The sequence below is a fragment of the Molossus molossus genome, unplaced genomic scaffold, assembly GCF_014108415.1.
Source record: "Molossus molossus isolate mMolMol1 unplaced genomic scaffold, mMolMol1.p scaffold_m16_p_17, whole genome shotgun sequence".
In the NCBI taxonomy this organism is placed as follows: Eukaryota; Metazoa; Chordata; class Mammalia; order Chiroptera; family Molossidae; genus Molossus; species Molossus molossus.
Window position 1 is genome coordinate 21,518,321 of NW_023425352.1, and position 20,327 is coordinate 21,538,647.

General features: G+C 41.2%; 1 protein-coding gene and 1 pseudogene across 1 annotated transcript in view; both read right to left on the reverse strand.

Moving 5' to 3' along the window:
* Positions 1–256: 256 nt before the first annotated feature.
* Positions 257–1,406, reverse strand: LOC118632705 (annotated as a pseudogene).
* A 1,665-nt stretch (positions 1,407–3,071) lies between these two features.
* Positions 3,072–20,327, reverse strand: part of BORCS7 (BLOC-1 related complex subunit 7) — a 44,666-nt gene continuing 27,410 nt past the window's right edge. Inside the window, exons 4-9 of the mRNA XM_036264507.1 lie at positions 11,385–11,535; positions 10,947–11,142; positions 6,019–6,081; positions 5,875–5,918; positions 4,399–4,419; positions 3,072–3,858 (exon numbers count right to left, since the gene is read on the reverse strand). Coding sequence (XP_036120400.1) covers positions 3,807–3,858; positions 4,399–4,419; positions 5,875–5,918; positions 6,019–6,081; positions 10,947–11,142; positions 11,385–11,413 — 405 coding nt within the window. The 5' untranslated portion in view covers positions 11,414–11,535 and the 3' untranslated portion in view covers positions 3,072–3,806. The remainder of the gene's footprint in view (positions 3,859–4,398; positions 4,420–5,874; positions 5,919–6,018; positions 6,082–10,946; positions 11,143–11,384; positions 11,536–20,327) is intronic.

Below are 20,327 nucleotides of genomic sequence, written 5' to 3' on the forward strand. Positions count from 1 at the left end.
TAAAAATTTCAATATATATATTTTTAAGATTTTTAATTGATTTTTAGAGAGAGGGGAAGGGAGAAGAAGAGGGGGAGAGAGAGAGAAACATCCATGAGAGGGGGAAGCATCAATAGACTGTCTCCTGCATGCAACCTACTGAGGATCGAATGTGCCCTGACTGGGAATCAAACCAGCAACCCTTCAGTGCACAGGACCATGCCCAACCAACTGAGCTATACCAGCCAGGGCTTATCTCTGAACTTTTTATTGGCTTCCTGCCCCTGCCACGGATGCCCCACTTCTGCTGCCTTTAACGCCTCAGAACTTTGGTGTCGTTGACCTCAGACACCACTTTGATGTCCACAATCCTGTAGTGGTGGTCTTTTGGATGGACTATATGGAGTGGCTGTTGTCCAAGACTGAAGTCCTCCCCTTCTTCCAGCAGGCAGTACAGGTGGCAATCTCAGCCTCCAGCTTGACCTTGATATTCAGTAGGGCCTTGTACTCCTGGGTCTGGCGATGCCCCTCTGCCCGGGTCTGGACTATCTCTGACTCCACGGGATCCTGTTGAGCTATTCCATCTGTATGGCATAGCACGTCTCCACCTCCCTCAAGCTGTTTTCCAAGCTGGCCTTCAAATTTCTCATTAAGTCCAGTTCAATCTCCAAGGACGAACAGTTGAGAACGTATGTCTCAACTCTGTGTAATCTTAGCAGCTCCTATCCCAGTGGTCTCTGAGGTGACCACTGTGGTTCTCTCCTCAATCTGCTGGGACCAGTACTTGTTGAGCTCCTCTCAGTTCTTCCAATCCAGCTCATCATACTGGGCATGGACGTCTGCCTTGATCTTACTGGGGTGCTGAGATTTGGGGGCATCCAACTCCATGGTCAACCCAGAGTTGGCCATCTGGTTTTGTAGACCATTTACTTCCTCCTCGTAGTTCTTCTTCTTAAAGAGCAGCTCCTCCTTTTTTTTTTATCCTCACCCAAGGACATTTTTCCATTTTTTGTTCAGACAGAGTGGGAGGAAGAGCGTGGAAGAGAGAGAGAGAGAAACTGACGTGAAAGGGCCACATCGAGTGGCTGCCACCCGCACGACCAACCAGGGCCGAGGACAAACTGCAACCGAGGTACGTGCCCATAACGGGAACCGAACCCGGGTCTCTCTGGACCGCAGGCCGACAAGAGCAGCTCCTCCTTGAGACCCTCATTCTCTGTCTCCAGCTGCAGATGGGTAATATTGGTGTCATCAGTGACCTTTCAGAGCCCACTGATGTCACTCGCCACAGACTGGTGCATGGCCAGCACCCTCTCATACTTGTTGCTGAAGTCATCAGCAGCAAGACCCACACTGTCAATCTGTAGAACGATGTGGGCATTGTCCCCAGAACTTGCAAAGATCTGAGCACTCAGGTCCTCAATCATCTTGAAATAATACCCCCAGTCTCTGACTTAGGGTCCCTTCTTCTCCAGGTGTTCCCAGATTTTGCTCTCCAGTCTCCAATTATCAGCCTCCAGGCTTCTCACTCTCTCCAGGTAGGAGGCCAGATGGTCATTCAGGCTTTGCATAGTTTCCTTCTCATTCTGAATAGCCCTCTATGCCCACCAGACCCCTGGCCATCCCTGCAGTCAGCCACCTAAGCCCCCAGCTGCCCCACATACTACTGGAATGGGACACGGATATCTGGGAGCCCAAGCCCTTAGCACCTGCATAGATACTGGCCGTACTGCTGGCTGGCTGGTCCCAGTGGCTTGGCGACTGCACAGAGCCCAGAACAACTACTGCACTACTCTCCATTAGTTTGTGGAGAGCTGCTATGGGTGCTGAAGCTCATGTTGTTCAAGGAGGAAAGCAAGAAGCCGAGACTCGGGTTCAAGCAGTCAATATTTACTCTTAATATGACTTTTGCTGGAAGTTGCAACCCTTCTTTTTAAGTTAAATTGAGCATGTTTAAATTCAATAACTTGCCCTGGCCGGTTTGGTTCAGCGGTTAGAGCGTCGACCTGTGGTCCTGAGAGACCCGGGTTCAGTTTCCGCTAAGGGCGCATACCTCGGTTGCAGTTTGTCCCCGGCCCTGGTCGGTCGTGTGGTGGCAGCCACTCGATGTGTTCCTTTCACATCGATGTTTCTCTCTCTCTCTCTGTTCCTCTCTCTCCCTCCCACTCTACCTGAACAAAAAAAAAAAAAAATGAGAAAATGTCCTCAGGTGAGGATAAAAAAAAAAAAAAAATTCAATAACTGTAATAAAGGCTTATAGAATAAATGCATAAGTGATTTCCTTCACACCTCATTTGTGTTTTTTTAACCTTAAGTTAACATATATATGTACAATGAGGGATAAATGTAATCTGATATGATTAGTTAATTTGATGATAATATGATATGAATTATAAATTACTCATTTTTTTCTTCCAGTGAAAACTTAATTTTTAAAAAATTATGTTTTTATTGCCCTGGCCGGTTTGGCTCAGCGGTTAGAGCATTGGCCTGCGGTCCGGAGAGACCCGGGTTTGGTTCCCGCTAAGGGCACGTACCTCGGTTGCAGTTTGTCCCTGGCCCTGGTTGGTTGTGTGGGTGTCAGCCACTCGATGTGTCCCTTTCACGTCGATGTTTCTCTCTCTCTCTTTCTCTCTCTCCCTCCCACTCTATCTGAACAAAAAATGAAAAGATGTCCTCGGGTGAGGATAAAAAAAATATATATGTTTTTATTGATTTTTTTCTTTAGAGAGAGAGGAAGGGAGAGGGAGATAGAGAAACATCAATGGGATGGCTCCTGCACACCCCATACTGGGGATTAAGCCCCCAACCCCGACATGTGCCCTGACTAGGAATTGAACCGGACCTTTAGTACATGGGATGAGGCTCAACAAACTGTGCCACATCAGCCGGGAAAAACTTCCATTTTCTTATGTCAACTTTCTCCCAATCCCTTAGTAAATTAAGAACTGAACTGGAACAGGAGAGAGTTCCATTTTAAATCAAAACAAAGTAAAGATATTCAGACTTAACTATAGACAATGGTAATGCCATTTAACAAGATGAATTCCACAAATATAGGTAAATATCTACAAACACAAGGTTTCCCCCATGGTACAATCTTACACTACAATCACTCACAGTAATTCAACTGCCTTCACATTTGATAAATGTCATACAAGTGAATTTGCTGATTACTAGCGGTATTACAAAATGAACACAAGGCCACATAATCAAGAATCACAACAACAAAGAAACCCTAGGAATGCAGGTCAAGGCAGGAGTTTGCAGCTGGGCAGATATGATGAAATTTGCCTAATTTCATTTAGATGTTTGCTATAATAAATAAAATAAATATCCCCTGAGTTACTAGAAAAGTAAACAGGTGTTACCTATCACCATTCTGTGACCAGGAAATTAAAATATTTCCTGAATTTATGATTAAAAGAAAAAATTCTTTAAAAGGAATATTAACCATTCTTCTATGTTCACAATAGAAGCTCTATTTCTGAATTTAAAACACTACTCGATATTTGTTTAAGAATCACACTTAGACAATATGGCTTTTGACACTGAAGTTCTATGGAAAAAAACTAAGACAACTTTTAATTTTGCTTTCATATCAAACCAATAGAACAACTTAAAAATTCAAGAAGAGCATGGGTTAGTCTGATTCAAGAAGTGCTTCCAAATTTAATCACCTAGCTTCTTTTCAGGAGAAACTGTGCATCACCACAAACGTTTTCTAAATTAAATTCTAGAGAAAAAAATAGAAAACAACCCACAGCACAGTGGTTGTGGTAGATATTTCCTCTTCAGCATCAGGCAAAGCCTTCTTATGAGCCATTCTATTTCAACAGATGATTCAATTGGTCCTGTAGGTCTGATGACTGCTCAACACTAGAAATGAGAGAAAAAGTTATCTGGAATGAGCAATAAAGACATCTCTATGCTAATTACTTGTATTTTAATGTCTAAGTACTGTTGAAGCTAAATCAAAATGTATATTTGGTCTACTAGGGTCCCAGACGTTCTTAAACTATGAAGAAAAGGTTTGTAAAGCTAATTAGTAGTATAAAAATATTGAGAGGGACAGATTTAATCCACTAAAAAAAAAAACAAAACATAAAAGACAACAAGGCTGTTTAATAACTTTATTTTCTTTTTTTTTTGTTTAATAACTTTAGCACACTTACTCTACTTAATGATTATCACTAATGTAACTTTAGAAAATTTTTACTAGTAGTGCATGCCTCTGACTTACTGAATGCTTTTAAAATATACTGCATGCTTTATATCCCAAATGAGGTATCTCAGAGTGTATGTCAATTTAAGGGCATCTGTCAACCAGGGTTTTGTATTGATCCCAGGCCCAGCAGTATAATTCCCTCTAGCCTGCTTCAGTTGGCCAACCACTCCCCTACCCAGGGGGTTACTTACTTCTTCTGAATAGCTTCTTGCCTAAATCAGAAAAGAACAGAGGAAAATAAACATAAGAAAATTCAGTGAACTAGTAGAAATATTTATGGCCAGATATTTATTTAGGCAGAACACATTTTCAGCTTATGTCACATTCTTTAATTCTGTCCATTCTATCCTGTTTGTGTTACTGAACCCATTCACGATCTGAGTGCAGAGCTGCTGAAAAGATAGATTCTAGCCCTGGCCGGTTTGGCTCAGCGGTTACAGCATCGGCCCGAGGACCAATGAATCACGTGTTCAATTCTGGTCAAGGGCATGTACCTCGGTGGTGATTCGTCCCTGGCCCTGGTTGGAGTCGTGCAGGAGGCAGTCACTTGATGTGTCCCTTTCACGTTGATGTTTCTCTCTCTCCTTCCCACTCTATCTGAACAAAAATGGAAAAATGTCCTCAGGTGAGGATAAAAAAAGAAGATAGATTCTAAACCTAAAGAGGTAATATTCTATCACAGCATGTAGGATGTGGTCTAACAAACTACATGCATGACTCAAATTCAGTTCACAGAGTATGTGGAGTCAAGTGGTCACATACCTGATATGTACACACCCAAAGAATGAATATTTATTTATTTATTTATTTATTTATTTTTATCCTCACCCAAGGACATTTTTCCATTTTCTGTTCAGATAGAGTGGGAGGGAGAGAGAAAGAAAAAAACATCAATGTGAAAGGGACACATCGAGAAGCCTCCACCCACACGACCAACCAGGGCCAGGGACAAACTGCAACCGAAGTACATGCCCTTAGTGGAAACCAAACCTGGGTCTCTCTGGACCGCAGGTCGACACTCTAACCACTGAGCCAAACCAGCCAGGGCTAGCTATTTAAACATCAAGAGTTAAATTCCCAATTTCCAATAGGGGCATAAGTATAATATCAACTACATAAAATATATATAAAAAAAAAAAAAGAAATAAGATGAAAAGCTAATTAAAATATAATATTATCCAAAATTAAAATGGAGAAGGTGTCTTTACATTTCAAAATACCCTGGATGATTTACTCATAGCTAGGGCTGGGCATATGAAAATGTAGGATACAGGTCACAGTTACACTTGACTCCCCAGTGAAGGAGCAGACTCCCTGGAAGAAAGCTTGAGCATGGACAACAAATACTAATTAAGTGCCTACTGGGTGCCAAGCATGTGTTAGCATGGTCCTGGCATGGGCCCTGCCCTTATGGGGTTTACAGTCCCTTCCTCTGAGTAGCCCTCAAATTAACACAGAAAGGTTCACAAAAGGTGGTCCCTGCTCCTGACCTCCCCTGACCCCTAACTTCTTCAGTCTCGGGCATCTTTTCCAGAGGGAGCTCATCCTTGACCCACCCACCTATACTCCCAACTCTCAACAGGAAAAGAGCTAAAAGCACAAGGCAGGAAGCAGCAGCCCAAAGATGACAAGATTGTAGCAACAGTCAGCAGAAAGGGCATACTCACTGGTACTGAAGATGTGTGGTTATTATTGCCATTTTCCTCAAACTCTAATTTAAAAAAGAGAGAGAAATAAAATATTCCACTTCCCTGTAGCCACACAAACTATGTATAAATAAAACACAAATCATAAAAGAAATGGTTCCTTACATCTTCTGAGTGCAAAATGGCATCTTCCTGTAGTACCATGTTTCGAGCTGCCTGACCTAGCAGCTGGAAGACAAAAATAAAATGGTAATAATCAAAATTTCCAAACTTCTTGTAATCTCTCTGCAGCTGTTCTACCCCTGCCCTCTCTCTTCCCCACACAGTTGTAATGGGGTATTCAACTACAAACACTCTAAATGTAATTTTTGTTCATGCTAAAAATCCATTTCCCTGTCACTGTGGCAGCTCTGGCACGGGTTCGACATCTGTTGCAAAGGCCACTGCCTGAGAAACCCAGTGCTCCGTAACTGCAGAGCTTATTAGTCTAGTGCTGCGAGAAGTCTGCAAAAAAAAAACACGTTTGGCTCCACAAGCCCTTGAGAACCTAACTTTTGATTTTTTAAAGGCAAATTTGAGAGTTGGGGTGGTTTGAGAGAAGTGAGGGAGCAGGACTGAAAAGGATAGAAGGAATGCAGCTCTTTAGAAGTAGAATGAGAGCCTCAGAGAGGAGGGAAAAGCCTGGGAAGACGCTCAGGATTTAAAGTGAGAAACCACCACAGGAAGGATGGCAAGATGGGGGTAGGGAAGAGGAAAGAAAGGAGAAATGTGGAGGCAGATTTTAATGGGTTCACTGATCGCTGGGCTCTGAGCTCTGATTCAGTTGGGTGGCCTGTGGTCAAAGAGATGTGACTCAGCACTGAGAGGCAAGAAGAGATCGACAGAGGTTTCCGACCTCCTTTGCACCCTGATCCTGGCAGACATTGAGTCCAGCCATGTAAAGGGAGCTACTGTTATGTGTGTCCTACCAACCTTCCCTGTTCCCTTGGGTCAGAGAGATGCTAGTAAAAGGGGACCTGTGACCTCCAATTAACAAGGAACACGAACACTGCTACAGCCACCAGATTCCTTCCCTCGTGGCAATCTTTATTTATTTTTCTTTTTAATTTTTAAAATTAATAAATCTTGCCCAGCTATGAAAGGAAGTGGCAAAAAGATGTAAGCAGCCCTGGCCAGTTTGGCTCAGCAGTTAGAGCGTCGGCCTGCGGTCCAGAGAGACCCGGGTTCGGTTCCCGCTAAAGGCATGTACGTTGGTTGCGGTTTGTCCCCCGCCCTGGTTGGGTCGTGCGGGTGGCAACCACTCGATGTGTCCCTTTCACGTCAATGTTTCTCTCTTTCTCTCTCTCCCTCCCACTCTGAACAAAAAACAAAAATATGTCCTCGAGTGAGGATTAAAAAAAAAAAGATGTAAGCAAATATAAAAAAAGGAAATACAGTATGTGTTAAGTATCATGTAAGAGATTCAGTAAAAAGACAAACTTCAGGGCGCACTCTCCCTCCCGGGAGCATACCGGCGCCTTTCCCTTCCCCCCTTTCTTCCCTCTCAGGTGTACATCTCCGAAACTCACAGTCTTGCAACCAGGGAACAGTGGGCAGCGGCAGCTCATCCCAGGCTAACTAACCCCCTGAACCTCTCTCCAAGGCCCCCTTTTCTCTGATTTCTCAATGAGCCAAAGCAGCCCCGCCTAGGCTCATTTCTTTCCTATAACATTTCTAGAGAGCCAAAGCAGCCTTACTTAGGCTCTCCTGTTGCTTCTTCTATCCTAAGCCCTTCCTTGTTTCATTGCCCCCAGTTTTAATAAATGTACTCTCAAACTGCAAACAAACACAAAAAATACTGAACTCATCAGCTGATTTCCCAGTAGAAAGTTTGCAGGCCAGAGATTGACCCAAAATACTCAAAGTGATGAAAAGAGAAGGCCTACAATTAAGATTACTCAACCCAGCAAAGCTACCATTTAGAACTGAAGAGCAGATAGAGCTTTCCAAACAAGAAAAAGCTAAAGACGTGCATTGCCACCAAACCAGGGTCACAAGAAATGTTAAAGGGACTTCTTTCAGAAGAAGAAAAGCAAAAATATGAAGAATAAAAGGGGAATAACTACTTATCTATCAATTACTTTAAATGTAAATAGAGTAAATGCTCCCATCAAAAGACAGATGGAGGCTGAATGGATAAGAAAACAAGACCCTTAACAAATGCTGTCTACAAGAGAGTCACTTCAGAAAGAAAGACACACAGACTGAAAATAAAGGGATGGAAAAACGTTTCATGAAAATGAAACAACAACAACAAAAAAGCTAGAGAAGCAAGACAAAATATAGGCTTTAAAACAAAGGCTATAACCTCTTGTTATAGAGAAGGCCTTGGCCTGGTAGCTCAACTGGTTAGAGTGTCATCCTGATACTCCAAGGTTGCAGGTTCATTCCAAGTCAGGGCACATACAAGAAGCACCAATGAATACACAAATAACTGTAACAACAAATTGATGTTTCTCTCTCTCTCTAAAATCAATAAATTATAATAAATAAATAGCCCTGGCCATGGCTCAGTTGGGTTGGGCATCATCCCATGCACCGAAGGGTCACCAGTTCAATTTCTGGTGAGAGCACATGCCCAGGCTGTGGGTTCCATCCCCAGTGGGGGACATGCAGAAGGCAGCCAATCAATGTTTCCTTCTTACATTGACATTGATGTTTTTCTCTCTCCCTCCCTCCCTTCCACTCTCTCTCTCTAAAAAAAAAAAAAAAAAAAAAAAAAAAAAAAATCAGTGGAAAAATATCCTCGGGTAAGAAGTAACAACAACAAAAATATCCACCATCTAGCCACAAGTCATGGTCCAGTCTCTTTCAGTTAGCTTCAAATAAGGAGTGACCAGTCCTAATGTGAGTAAATAAAATCCACAGGTAACTCCCTAATTTTATTTCCACTAATAGCGTTCCTCTTTAACTTCATCTAACCCTGTACCAGAAGTGCTAAAGATAGCAAAATCACCTGCTTAGAATTTGCTATTTTTGCATCCCCTGATCATCTCCTAGGAGATGCATGTTGAACAATTAAGTGTCAAATTAGCCAAAAGTAATGAGTATAAAGTCAGGAGCCTGGGTGATCATCAGCCAGTCACTAACCAAATGCTAGTGTCACCATCAATCACAGTCTGTTTTCATAACAATAAAACACTTTCACTTTAAATCATGCCAACTTCCTTGTGTTATTTAAACAAGTCAGAGTAAAAATAAATACTCTATTGTTTTGAGGAAGCTTTCATAATGAAATTGAAGGTTCTACAGAAATATGTGCACTTGCACGTCTTGACATATAAATATAATTCTAAATTTGAAATAGGGTTAACAGAAAATACCAGTATTTATGGGGGGGAGGGTGATCCTATATAGGTTTTAATTTTGGGGACATTTTTAATTAAAAATGTATGAAACAGAATCTCTTTCTAAAAAAATCCTACAGATTAGCACTAAGAAGCAAATATGTTCTGTTTAGAATGGAAAGAATTTTGAAGGGAGAAAGCAGATTAAGAGATACTCAGACACCTGCAAGTTGTGAAAATCTAAATATAATTACTAAATTTTATAGTTCACTAAGAACATTTAAAAAGAGATAAAGGTTTTAAATACTATAGAGTGTTGTCTCCCTGGTCTCTCCACTCTTTGTAAATGTCAATTAATGTAAATAATGTAATAAATACTAAATCTTTTTTTTTAATCCTCACCCGAGGACATTTTTGCATTTATTTTCAGATAGAGCGGGAGGGGGAGAGAGAGGAGAGAGAGAGAGAGAAACATTGACACATAGACTGACCACCACTAACACGATCCCAACCGAGGCCGGGACAAACTGCAACTGAAGTACATGCCCTTGGCGGGAACTGAACCTGGGACTCTCTGGTCCACGGGCCCACGCTCTAACCGCTGAGCAAAACTGGCCAGGGCTAAATACTAAATCTTTTGACAAAATAGAATACCCACAAAAATGAGCATTTTTAGAATTTCAGTAACAAATGTAGTTCAGCAATGGAAATATTTTAACTGAATGGACAGAATCAGTCCTAACGTGTGTGTGTTCTTTTTCAGATTTGAAACTAGACTCATCAGTGATTAATTTTCCATTAGTTGGTGTAGAAATCTGGTTTCTTCATCATACCTGTCAGTAAAGATGAAGATTATTGCTCAAAAAGAATACATATTTCCAGTGTTTCTTTTAATAAAGCATGCTACTTGGAAAGCAATATAAAAAAATAAAGAAAATTAGCCCTGGCCAGTTTGGCTCAGCGGTTAGAGTGTCGGCCTGCGGTCCAGAGACCTGGGTTTGGATCCTGCTAAGAGCATGTACCTCGATTGCAGTTTGTCCCCGGCCCTGGTTGGGTCATGCGGGTGGCAACCACTCAATGTGTCCTTTCACAATGATGTTTCTCTCTCTCTCTCTTCCTCGCTCCCCCTCCCACTCTATCTGAACAAAAAAATGGAAAAAATGTCCTCGGGTGAGGATTAAAAAAATAAAGAAAATTATAAAATTATTTTCAAATTTTTAATCATAAAAAATGAAATATCTATATGACAAAGTTTTTTTTTTAAGGAAAAGAGAAAGAAAGAAAGAAAGAAAGAAAGAAAGAAAGAAAGAAAGAAAGAAAGAAAGAAAGAAAGAAAGAAAGAAAGAAAGAAAGAAAAGAAAGAAGAAAGAAAACCAAGAATGTGCCCAAAAAGACAAATCAGAAAAGAATAAATCCATAGACAGACGATGCACACAAGAGGAAGAAACCTGAGATGCTGAGGGCAAAACCATGCGGAATTTGGGGGACGAAAGGGGCAGAGACAACCAGAGAAACAAATGAGGAACTCGTTACTTCATTCATCTTCCTGCGACAATCGCCAATTTTTGAAGCATAATTTTCCATCGTCTCGTTTCTTTCTCCTTCTCTACCTCTAGTCCTCCCAACGACTACACATCCCAGAATGCAACACTTGCCCTCAGCGAACGAGCCTACAACTCCCAAGGTGCTACGCGACCCCCTTCCCACAGCTGAGAAAGGCCGGAGTACCCCGAGGTGTGAGATCCTGTGAGTGCACTACCAGCTCACCTCGGAGCTCCGGGAGCCTTTCAGCACCTGCTTAGTGAGGGCGATCACGTCAGTACCGCAGGTGTTCACCTTCTCTGTGAGAAGCCCCTTCACGGACTGACCGAATCGCGCCTGCGAATCTGGCGTCCCAGTCGCCATCACCGCAGCTAGTGAACGCCTCCGCACGGACGATGGCGAGTCGCCGGGGCCAAAAGAGCTGCAAAGCGGAAGGAAAGGAGGAAGCGTCCTTTTCCCTACCGTGGGAAACAAAAGGGATGCAGAGTGCCTAGCGGAGGTTAAGCTTGGCTAACTTTAAATTCATTTAAAATACTCAGTTGCTCACTGGTTGGTTTGGCTTAGCGGTTGGAGCGTTGGCCTGCGAGTCAGAGAGTTCTGGGTTCGGCCCCCGCTAGGGGCACGTACCAAAAAAAAAAAGGATGTAGAATACTTATTTGATACCTAGAAGAAGACAAATCCCGGGCAAACATCTCTGGAGAGAATGGAGGACAGTTTCAGTAAATCCATAGTTTAAAATTAGAAGGGCCTGATTACAATCCCAATTGTGCCATTGGTGTGACTGCAAATTATTCAACCTCTGCGTCTTGTGTTCCTAGTGTAAAATAAAAATAATGATGTTAAAGTCTCCAAAGGGTAATGAGAATAAATTAAGGTAATTCAGTTCTATTTTAACAAACATTTCATGAATGAAATACCAAACATTGCTGGGCTGAGGATGGAGAAAGAACTAAGATACAGTCCTTGTCTCCAAGGAGCTCCCAGGCTGATGAGGCCTGTAAACAGAGGAACTAAGAAAAACAACCCAATAGAGAAATTGGCAAAGTTTACAAACAGGCAGTTTTTTACTTTTTAAAATTTTTTCTTTATTGATTTTAGAGAGAAAGCGGGGGAGAGAGAGAGAGAAACCTCAATGGGAGAGACCATCGATTGGCTGCCTCATGCATGCCCCCAATTGAGGATCTGGCCCACGGCCTAGGCATGTGCCTTGACCAAGAATTGAACCAGCAACCTCTTGATGCGTGGATAGATACTCAGCTACTGAGCCACACTGGCCAGGCCAAACAGGCAATTTTTAAAAATGTAAATGGCCAATGAATGTAAAAAATTCTCAACACCACTAGTAATTTGTTAATGATAAATTCCCTCTTTGTTCTGTTAAAAGCAAACTGATTATTACCTTGGAAAATAGCATCTGAAATGTTTCATGTAGCTCTGTTTCTTTTTTTAGCTAATGCACAAGAGAGGTGAGAATGGCATATTGCAAATTTTGTTTAAAATCACGTTTACTCAGTATCAACATTACTTTTTCTTCCAAATGCCTAGATTCATTTCTCTGTTCATTCTTTCATTTAACTCTTGTTCTTAATCAACTTTATTAAGGTGTGAAATACGTGCAATGACTACATTTTTTTTCATCCTCACCCGAGGACATTTTTTTTTCTATTATTTTGTTCAGATAGAGTGGGAGGGAGAGAGAGAGAGACAAACATCGACATGAAAGGGACACATCGAATGGTTGCCTCCCACAAGACCCAACCAGGGCCAGGGACAAACTGCAGCCAAGGTACATGCCCTTAGCGGGAACTGAACCCAGGTCTCTCTGGACTGCAGGCAGATGCTCTAACCACTGAGCAACTGGCCAGGGCATGACTACATTTTTTAAAGTGTACAATTTGAGGAGTGTGACAGTATATAACACCTGTGCATCACCATCATTATTAAGATACAGAACATTTTATCACTCCCAGAAGTTTCCAAGTGCCCTTTGTAGTCCACCTGTCCCTTCTCCAGGCAACAACTGGTCTGCTTTCTTGCCTATAGATTAATTTGCATTTCTAGAATGTTATATAAATGGAATCATACAGGAAATACTTTTGTGTGTGTGGCTTCTTTCTCAGAATAATGATTTTGTTGTGTGTATCACTGATATGTTCCTTTTTATTGATGAGAAATATTCCATTGTTTGGATATACTTCATATTGTTAACCCACTCACTTGTTGATGGATATTTGGGTTGTTTCCCCATTTGGGGCTATTATGAATAAAGCTGCTATGAACATCTATATACAAGTCTTTATGTGAGTTGTTTTCATTTATCTTGAATAATATCTAGGAATGGGTCATGTGGTAGGTGTTTAACTTTTCAAAAACTGTCAAACCATTTCCCAAAATTGTTTATCATTTTACATTCCCAACAGTGGTGCAGACAACTCCAGTTGCTGCACACCCATAAACTTAGAAAAGATTGATTGTTGTACGGTCGTGGTAACAAGTAGCAAATTGTTTGCAGATTGTCCACGGACAGCTGGCTTCCATAATCCCCATCTCCTGGTTTTCAAGCCCTTATGTGGTCCCCTTCTCTTACTTGTGGGAAGAAACTGTGACTTGCTTCTAAATAATAGTATATACATGGTGATGGGAGATACATAATTATGTGTACACAATTGTGTGATTACATTACAAAAGATTGTAAGGCCTATTCTGCTGGAGTCCTCCTTATTGGCTGTGAGTAAGCAAATGGCCATGTTGGAGATTCCGTGTAGCAAGGAACCACAGCACCATCTAGTCATTGAGGGCTGAGATTTGTCCCAAGTACCAGGAGGTCACGATTTGATTCTGGTCAGGGCATAACTGGGTTGCAGGCTCGACCTCCAGTAGGGGGCATGCAGGAAGCTGTGGATCTATGTTTCTCATCCATGTTTCTATCTCCCTCTCCCTCAAATAAAAATTTAAGAACATTATAAATTAATAAATAAATAAAATCTGTTCAATCAATGACAACTCACCTCAGTGAATCCTTTCTACAAATCAAGCAATCTGCCCCTCACTTCTTGTATAGATGCTGATGTAAAAAAAAATAATCCATCTTTGTATCCCAGAGTTTTCATGCTATCACTTTTGATCAACATTAATGTCCTTAGTAAAGCATTCCCAAGCCTTCTAGTTGATTACATATTCCTTAAACTGTAGCTATAAATACATTTTTAAAAATATGTTTTTATGATTTTTTTAGAGAGGGACATCCATGTGAGAAACATCCATCAGCTGATTCCTGCACGCCCCCTACTGGGGATTGAGCCTGCAATCCAGGCCTGTGCCCTGACCAGGAATGGAACCAGGATCTCTCAGTCCATGGGACAATACTCAGTCCACTGAACCACACCAGCAGCGCTATCCATAAATACTTTTGTTAATCATGGCTGAGATAGAATGACAACCAAGATAAATATCAAACTGGTCATAGTATCCATTATAAACAATCATCTTTCACAAGACTATCTGGAGATATGGTCCCTGGCCTGTACTGCATTCTTTGTCTTATCAATCATTAGTACTTATGAGTTATCTTAAAAACTAAAAAGCCCAGCTGGTGTGGCTCAGTGGTTGAGCACCAACCCATGCACCAAGAGGTTCTTGGTTCAATTCCCAGTCAGGACACATGCCCAGGCTGTGGGCCAAATCCCCAGTGGAGGGCATGCAGGAGGCGGCCAATCGTAGTTCTCTCTCATTAATGTTTCTCTCTCTCTCCCTCTCTCTCTAAACTCAACAAAGGAAAAAAAAATTTTTTCAAGTACTGTAACAGGGGTCTGTTATCAGAGAATAATTTGCAGAGAACTGCTAGGTCATCTATCTAATCCAAATCTACATTCCTGTAAGTAAATCATAATGAATTCTTTTTTATTTATTTATTTATTTATTTATTTATTTATTTATTTATTATCTTCACCCGAGGACATTTTTCCATTTTCTATCCAGACAGAGCGGGAAGGAGAGAGAGGAAGGGAGAGAAAGAAACATCGATGTGAAAGGGACACATTGAGTGGCTGCCACCCACACAACCCAACCAGGGCTGGGGACAAACTGCAGCCAAGGTACATGCCCTTAGTGGGAACCAAACCCGGGGCTCTGTGGACTGCAGGCTGATGCTTTAACTGCTGAGCCAAACTGGCCAGGGCAATGAATTCTTTTGTATTCTATGGAGTTGCCTGTTTTGTTTGTTGGTCTTATGATACTACTTCTTGCTACGGTGGCCAGTACACCTTTGCCCCACCATCAGACACTTCTGTAAGTCAGTCATTCAGAGACAGATTCATGTCAATAATCACCTCTTACAGTGCCAATCAATCAACAATTGCCTCCCCAAAATAATGTCACTTCTACTGATGTTATCAACCTGCCTATGTCCATCAATCCCTGGAACCAAACACTCAATTATGATCAGCAGTCTACTCTGCTTGGATAGACTGCCTGTTCTTGTTTATTATACTAAACAATTCAGTTTTGTCTTTTTATTTTATATATTGAGTTGTAGTCTTATCACCTTTTGACAGTTCTAGAGGTTCCACCAAGATCATTTTGAAGACCCTCACTTGGCAGCATTCCTGGGACCTCAGATCAACAGGTGCACTCACTGAACCTCTTGTGCCCACACTCTGTCCTTCAGATCACAAGCCACATGAATCAGTCTCAACCAAAATTTGAATTTGAACTAGTTCTGTTGAGTTCTTGTTGCTAAGTTTGTTATCCAATTACATGTAACCAAAATTATCTTTGTATAAGGTCATTAGACTCAGGTCTTTATATAAGGTAATTAATATACAAAGGATCTTTGTATTAAGCCATTAGAACTTTGGGTTTGGAAATGCAGCAATTAGTTATTAATTTTAGGTCTTTGTATAAGATTATTAGATCTTTCGTTTGGTGTTATATTGTTTGATGAATATTTTTGCCATTAACAGGATTATTCTCCTGCAGCTTGCCTTGATTTTGCTGTTGCTTGACTCTATATACAAAGTTCACTTTCAAGAACTTCTGCTTTTTCTAGTTTTTTTCCTAATGTGTCACGTAGGGAAGAGATGGAGTCATAGGCATGATAGTCTATAACCCATTCCAAGCTGGCCCTTGAGGGTTCATGGTTGAGGTCTATTAGACTGAAGACTGGCTAATGTTACCACAAGTAGTAAATCCTTTTGCTAACAGAAACTACCCACATTTTTCTGTTAGTTGATTAACTAATTATGAATTATTGTTACTTTCTTCCTCTCATATTATCATCTACTGGTGTCACTTTCTTAAACCAGAAGCTCTATAACCTTTACTTAATGTAGGAGAATCCTGAGATTGTGTTTCTAGAATTCAAGGAGTGTCTATGACCAGAACAGAACTTTTGGACATGCCAATTCTAAATCTTGATGCAGTATTGTTTGTTGATTGACCTCTTAGTAAATATAAAAAAGTGACAGTACCGAGCTTGATTTGGGAACCCAGTTACTCTTATAAAATTCAATTTCTTACCAGAAGTTGTTCAAATGACTGAACTGTGGCTTTTCTAGGGCATATCAAATCACTCAAATAAAAGAGTAGATATGTAATCTAATATCTGGTATGTCTTAAAATAATTAACTTCTTTAAAAATTTTATTTATTGATTGATTTTAGAGAGAGAGGAAGGGAGAGGGAGAAGGAGATAGAAGTATGGGTCAGGCCCACAACCTGGGCATGTGTCCTGACCGGGAATCGAACTGGTGACCTCTTGGTACATAGTTCGACTCTCACCCGCTGAGCCACACGGGCCAGGCAAAATAATTAACTTCTTTAAAATGCTATTTTAAAAGTGTTTTTTAACTTCCTCAGAAACTCTTTAAAAATAAACAAGTGTGAATTACCTGATGCCTTGATACCACGTAAAGTAGGTGTTGGTCCTAAAGGCAGAGAGTCACAGTATTATACTATAGAAGCTAGCGCAATACTCTAAACATACTTTAAAGATCATCATGTTGCCCTGGCCAGTTTGGCTCAGCAGTTAGAGTGTCAGCCCATGGACCAATGAGTCACGTAGTCACGGGTTCAAATCCAGCCAAGGACACATACCTTGGTTGTGGTTTGTCCTTGGCCCTGGTCGGGGTCGGGCAGGAGGCAACCAGTCGATGTGTCCCTCTCACGTCTATGTTTCTCTCTCTCTCTCTCCCTTTCTCTCCTTCTCTCTCCCTCCCACTCTACCTGAAGATAAATGGAAAAATGTCCTCACATGAGGATTTAAAAAAAAAGATCATCATGTTAGTCCAGCGGGTGTGGCTCAGTGGTTGAGCATCAATCCATGCACCGAGATCACCAATTCAATTCCCGGTCAGGACACATGCCCAGGTTTTGGGCCCGACCCTGCTTCTATCTCCTTCTCCCTCTCCCTTCCTCTCTCTCTAAAATCAATAAAGGAAAAAAAAATTGGGAAAAAAAAGTTATATTAAAAAAAAAAAGATCGTCATGTTAAACAGGCTGCTGTGATTAAAAGTTTGTATTCAAGGACCTCATACAAAACAACAAAAATAATAACAAATTCATGGAGAAATTAGATTCAATCATAAATACACAAAATCTAGCCATCTAAAATCTGAAAAGAAACAAGAGAAACAACTGAGTTTAAGACCCATGAAGATAAGATCTTTCCAAATCAGCAATGTTACCTGGTTGCACCAGATAAAATCTCAAATGGATACTACATGAAGTTCTTCATGAAACACCTCATTCCAGAAAGTACAACTTAGCCACAGTAAAAAAAACTGGGAAATTTTTTCTAAGATAACAGGATGTGGCTAGTTCATACCTCATCTATGATTAAATAAATCTGCAAAAATGTGTAAAGGTATGATTCCAACTATATAGGACTGTGGAAAAAGCAAAACTATAGAGACAGTAAATAGATCAGTAGTTGCCAGGGGTCCGAGACTGTAGAACATAGACTTTGTAGAGAACTGGTATCATTTTTTTTCCCTTACATGTTTGGTGGAATTCACCAATTAAACCATCTGGGCCTGATACTTTCTGTTTTGAAGGGTTATTAATTATTGACTCGACTACTTTAATAGATGTAGACCTATTCAGATCATCTATGTCTCCTTTGTGACTTTTTTAGATTGTGTTTTTGAGGAATTGGTCAATTTCATTTAGGTTATTAAGCTTGTGGACATAGAGTTGTTTGTAGTATTCCTTTATTATCCTTTTAATGTCCATGGCATCAGTAGTGATGGCCCCTATTTCATTTCTGATTATTAGTAATTTGTGTCTTCTCAGGGGAAAAAAAAAAAAAGCCCGGTTTGCCTGGCTTGAGGTTTATCAATTTTATTGATATTTTAGAGAACCAGCTTTTGCCCTGGCCTGTTGGGCTCAGTGGTTAGAGTATTGGCCCACGGACCAAGGAGTCTCGAGTTCAGTTCTGGTTAAGGGCACGTACCTCAATTGCAGTTCCCAACCCTAGTCGGGGTCATGCAGGAGGCAACCGATCAATGTGTTTTTCTCACATCGATGTCTCTCTCTCTCTCTCTTTCTCTCTCTCTCTCTTTCTGTCTGTCTCTCTGCCACCCTCCCTTCGTCCGTCCCACTCTATCTGAAGATAAATGGAAAAATATCCTCGGGTGAGGATTTAAAATAAATAAATAAGTAAAGAGCCAGCTTTTGGTTTTGTAACTTTTTTCTACTGCTTTCCTGTTTTAAATTTTATTGATTTCTACTTTGATTTTTATTACTTACTTTCTTCTGTTTGATTTGAGTTTTTTGTTTTATTTTGTTTTTTGTACGTGCCCCTAGTGGGAACCGAACCTGGGATTCTCTGGTCTGCAGGCCAACGCTCCAGCCACTGAGCCAAACCAGCCAGGGCTGGGTTGTTTTTTTGTTTTGTTTTGTTCAGATAGAGCGGGAGGGAGAAAGAGGAAGAGAGAGAGAGAGAGAAACATCGATGTGAAGGGACACAACGAGTGGCTGCCACCCGCACGACCAACCAGGGCCGGGGAAAAACTGCAACCGAGGTACGTGCCCTTAGCGGGAACCGAACCCGGGCCTCTCTGGACCGCAGGCCGACACTCCAACCGCTGAGCCAAACCGGCCAGGGCTGTTTTTTTTTTTTTTTTAAATATGTTTTTATTGATTGGAGAGACAGGGGAAGGGAGATGGAGAAAGAGAAACATTGATTGGCTGCATCCTCTATGCTCCCTACTGGGGAAAAAGCCCACAACCCCGGCATGTGCCCTGGCCAGGAATTGATACAGTGACCTTGAGGTTCATGGACCATGCTCAACAAACTGAGCCACTCCAGCTGGGCTGCTTGATTTAGGTTTATATTGCTTTTCTTCCTCTAGTTTCCTAAGGTGGCAACTTAGAGTATTGATTTTAGATTATTTTTCTTTTTCTTTTAAATGTGTTTTTATTTATTTTAGAGAGAGAGGAAGACAGGGGAGAGAGAAAAACATCTATGTTGATTGGTTGCTTCCTGCACACACACCAACTGGGGATCGAACTCAAAACTCAGGCATGTGCCCTGGTCAGAAATCGAACAGGATGATGTTCAAGCAACTGAGCCACACCAGCCAGAGCTACATGTTTTCTCTTTTCTAACAAATGTATTCAATGCTATAAGTTTCTCTCTAAGTACTGCTTTCATTGCATCCCACAAATTTTTGTTGTTTTTTTTATTTTTATTTAGTTCAAAATATTTTTTAAATTTCTCTTAAGACTTTTTTCCTTGACTTGTATTATTTATTTATTTTAAAGAAGTTCATCATAGCCCTGGCCAGTTTGGCTCAGCAGTTAGAGCATTGGCCCGTGGACCAGAGAGTCCCAGGTTCAGTTCCTGCTAAGGGCATGTACCTCAGTTGCAGTTCATCCCCGTCCCCAGTTGGGGTCATGCGGGTGGCAACCAGTTGGTGTGTCTTTCTCACGTCGATGTTTCTCTCTCTCTCTTCCTCCCTCTCTCCCTCCCACTCTATCTGAAAATGGATGCAAAAATGTCCACAGGTAAGGATAAAAAAAAAAGAAGTTCATCATATGCATGTATCAAAATGTCATTCCTTTTTTTTTTTTTTACTCCTCACCCAAGGATATTTTTCCATTTATCTTCAGATAGAGTGGAAGGGAGAGAGACATATCAACTGGTTGGCTCCCACATGACCCTGACCGGGGCCAGGGACAAACCACAACTGAGGTACGTGCCCTTGACCAGAATCAAACCCGCAACTCTATGGTCCACAGGCCAACACTCTAACCGCTGAGCCAAACCTGCCAGGGATTGACTCGTATTATTTAGAAGTGTGTAATTTAATTTCCAAATATTTTGGGATTTTCCAGCTATCTTTCTGTTATTGGTTTTCTATTATTATGTCGTCTAAGAACATACTTTGTATGGTTTTTTTGAGGTGTGTTATATGGCCCAGAAAATAGTCTTATCTCGGTGAATGCTCCACATGAGTTAGAGAAGAATGAGTATCCTGCTGTTGTAGATTGAAGTCGTCTATAAATGTCAGTTATCCAGTTGATCTGTAGCTAATGAACACTCATCATCCGAGTCAGGCAACTGCAATGCTGTCCAATTTTGGCTGGAAGCTCCGAGAGAACAAGT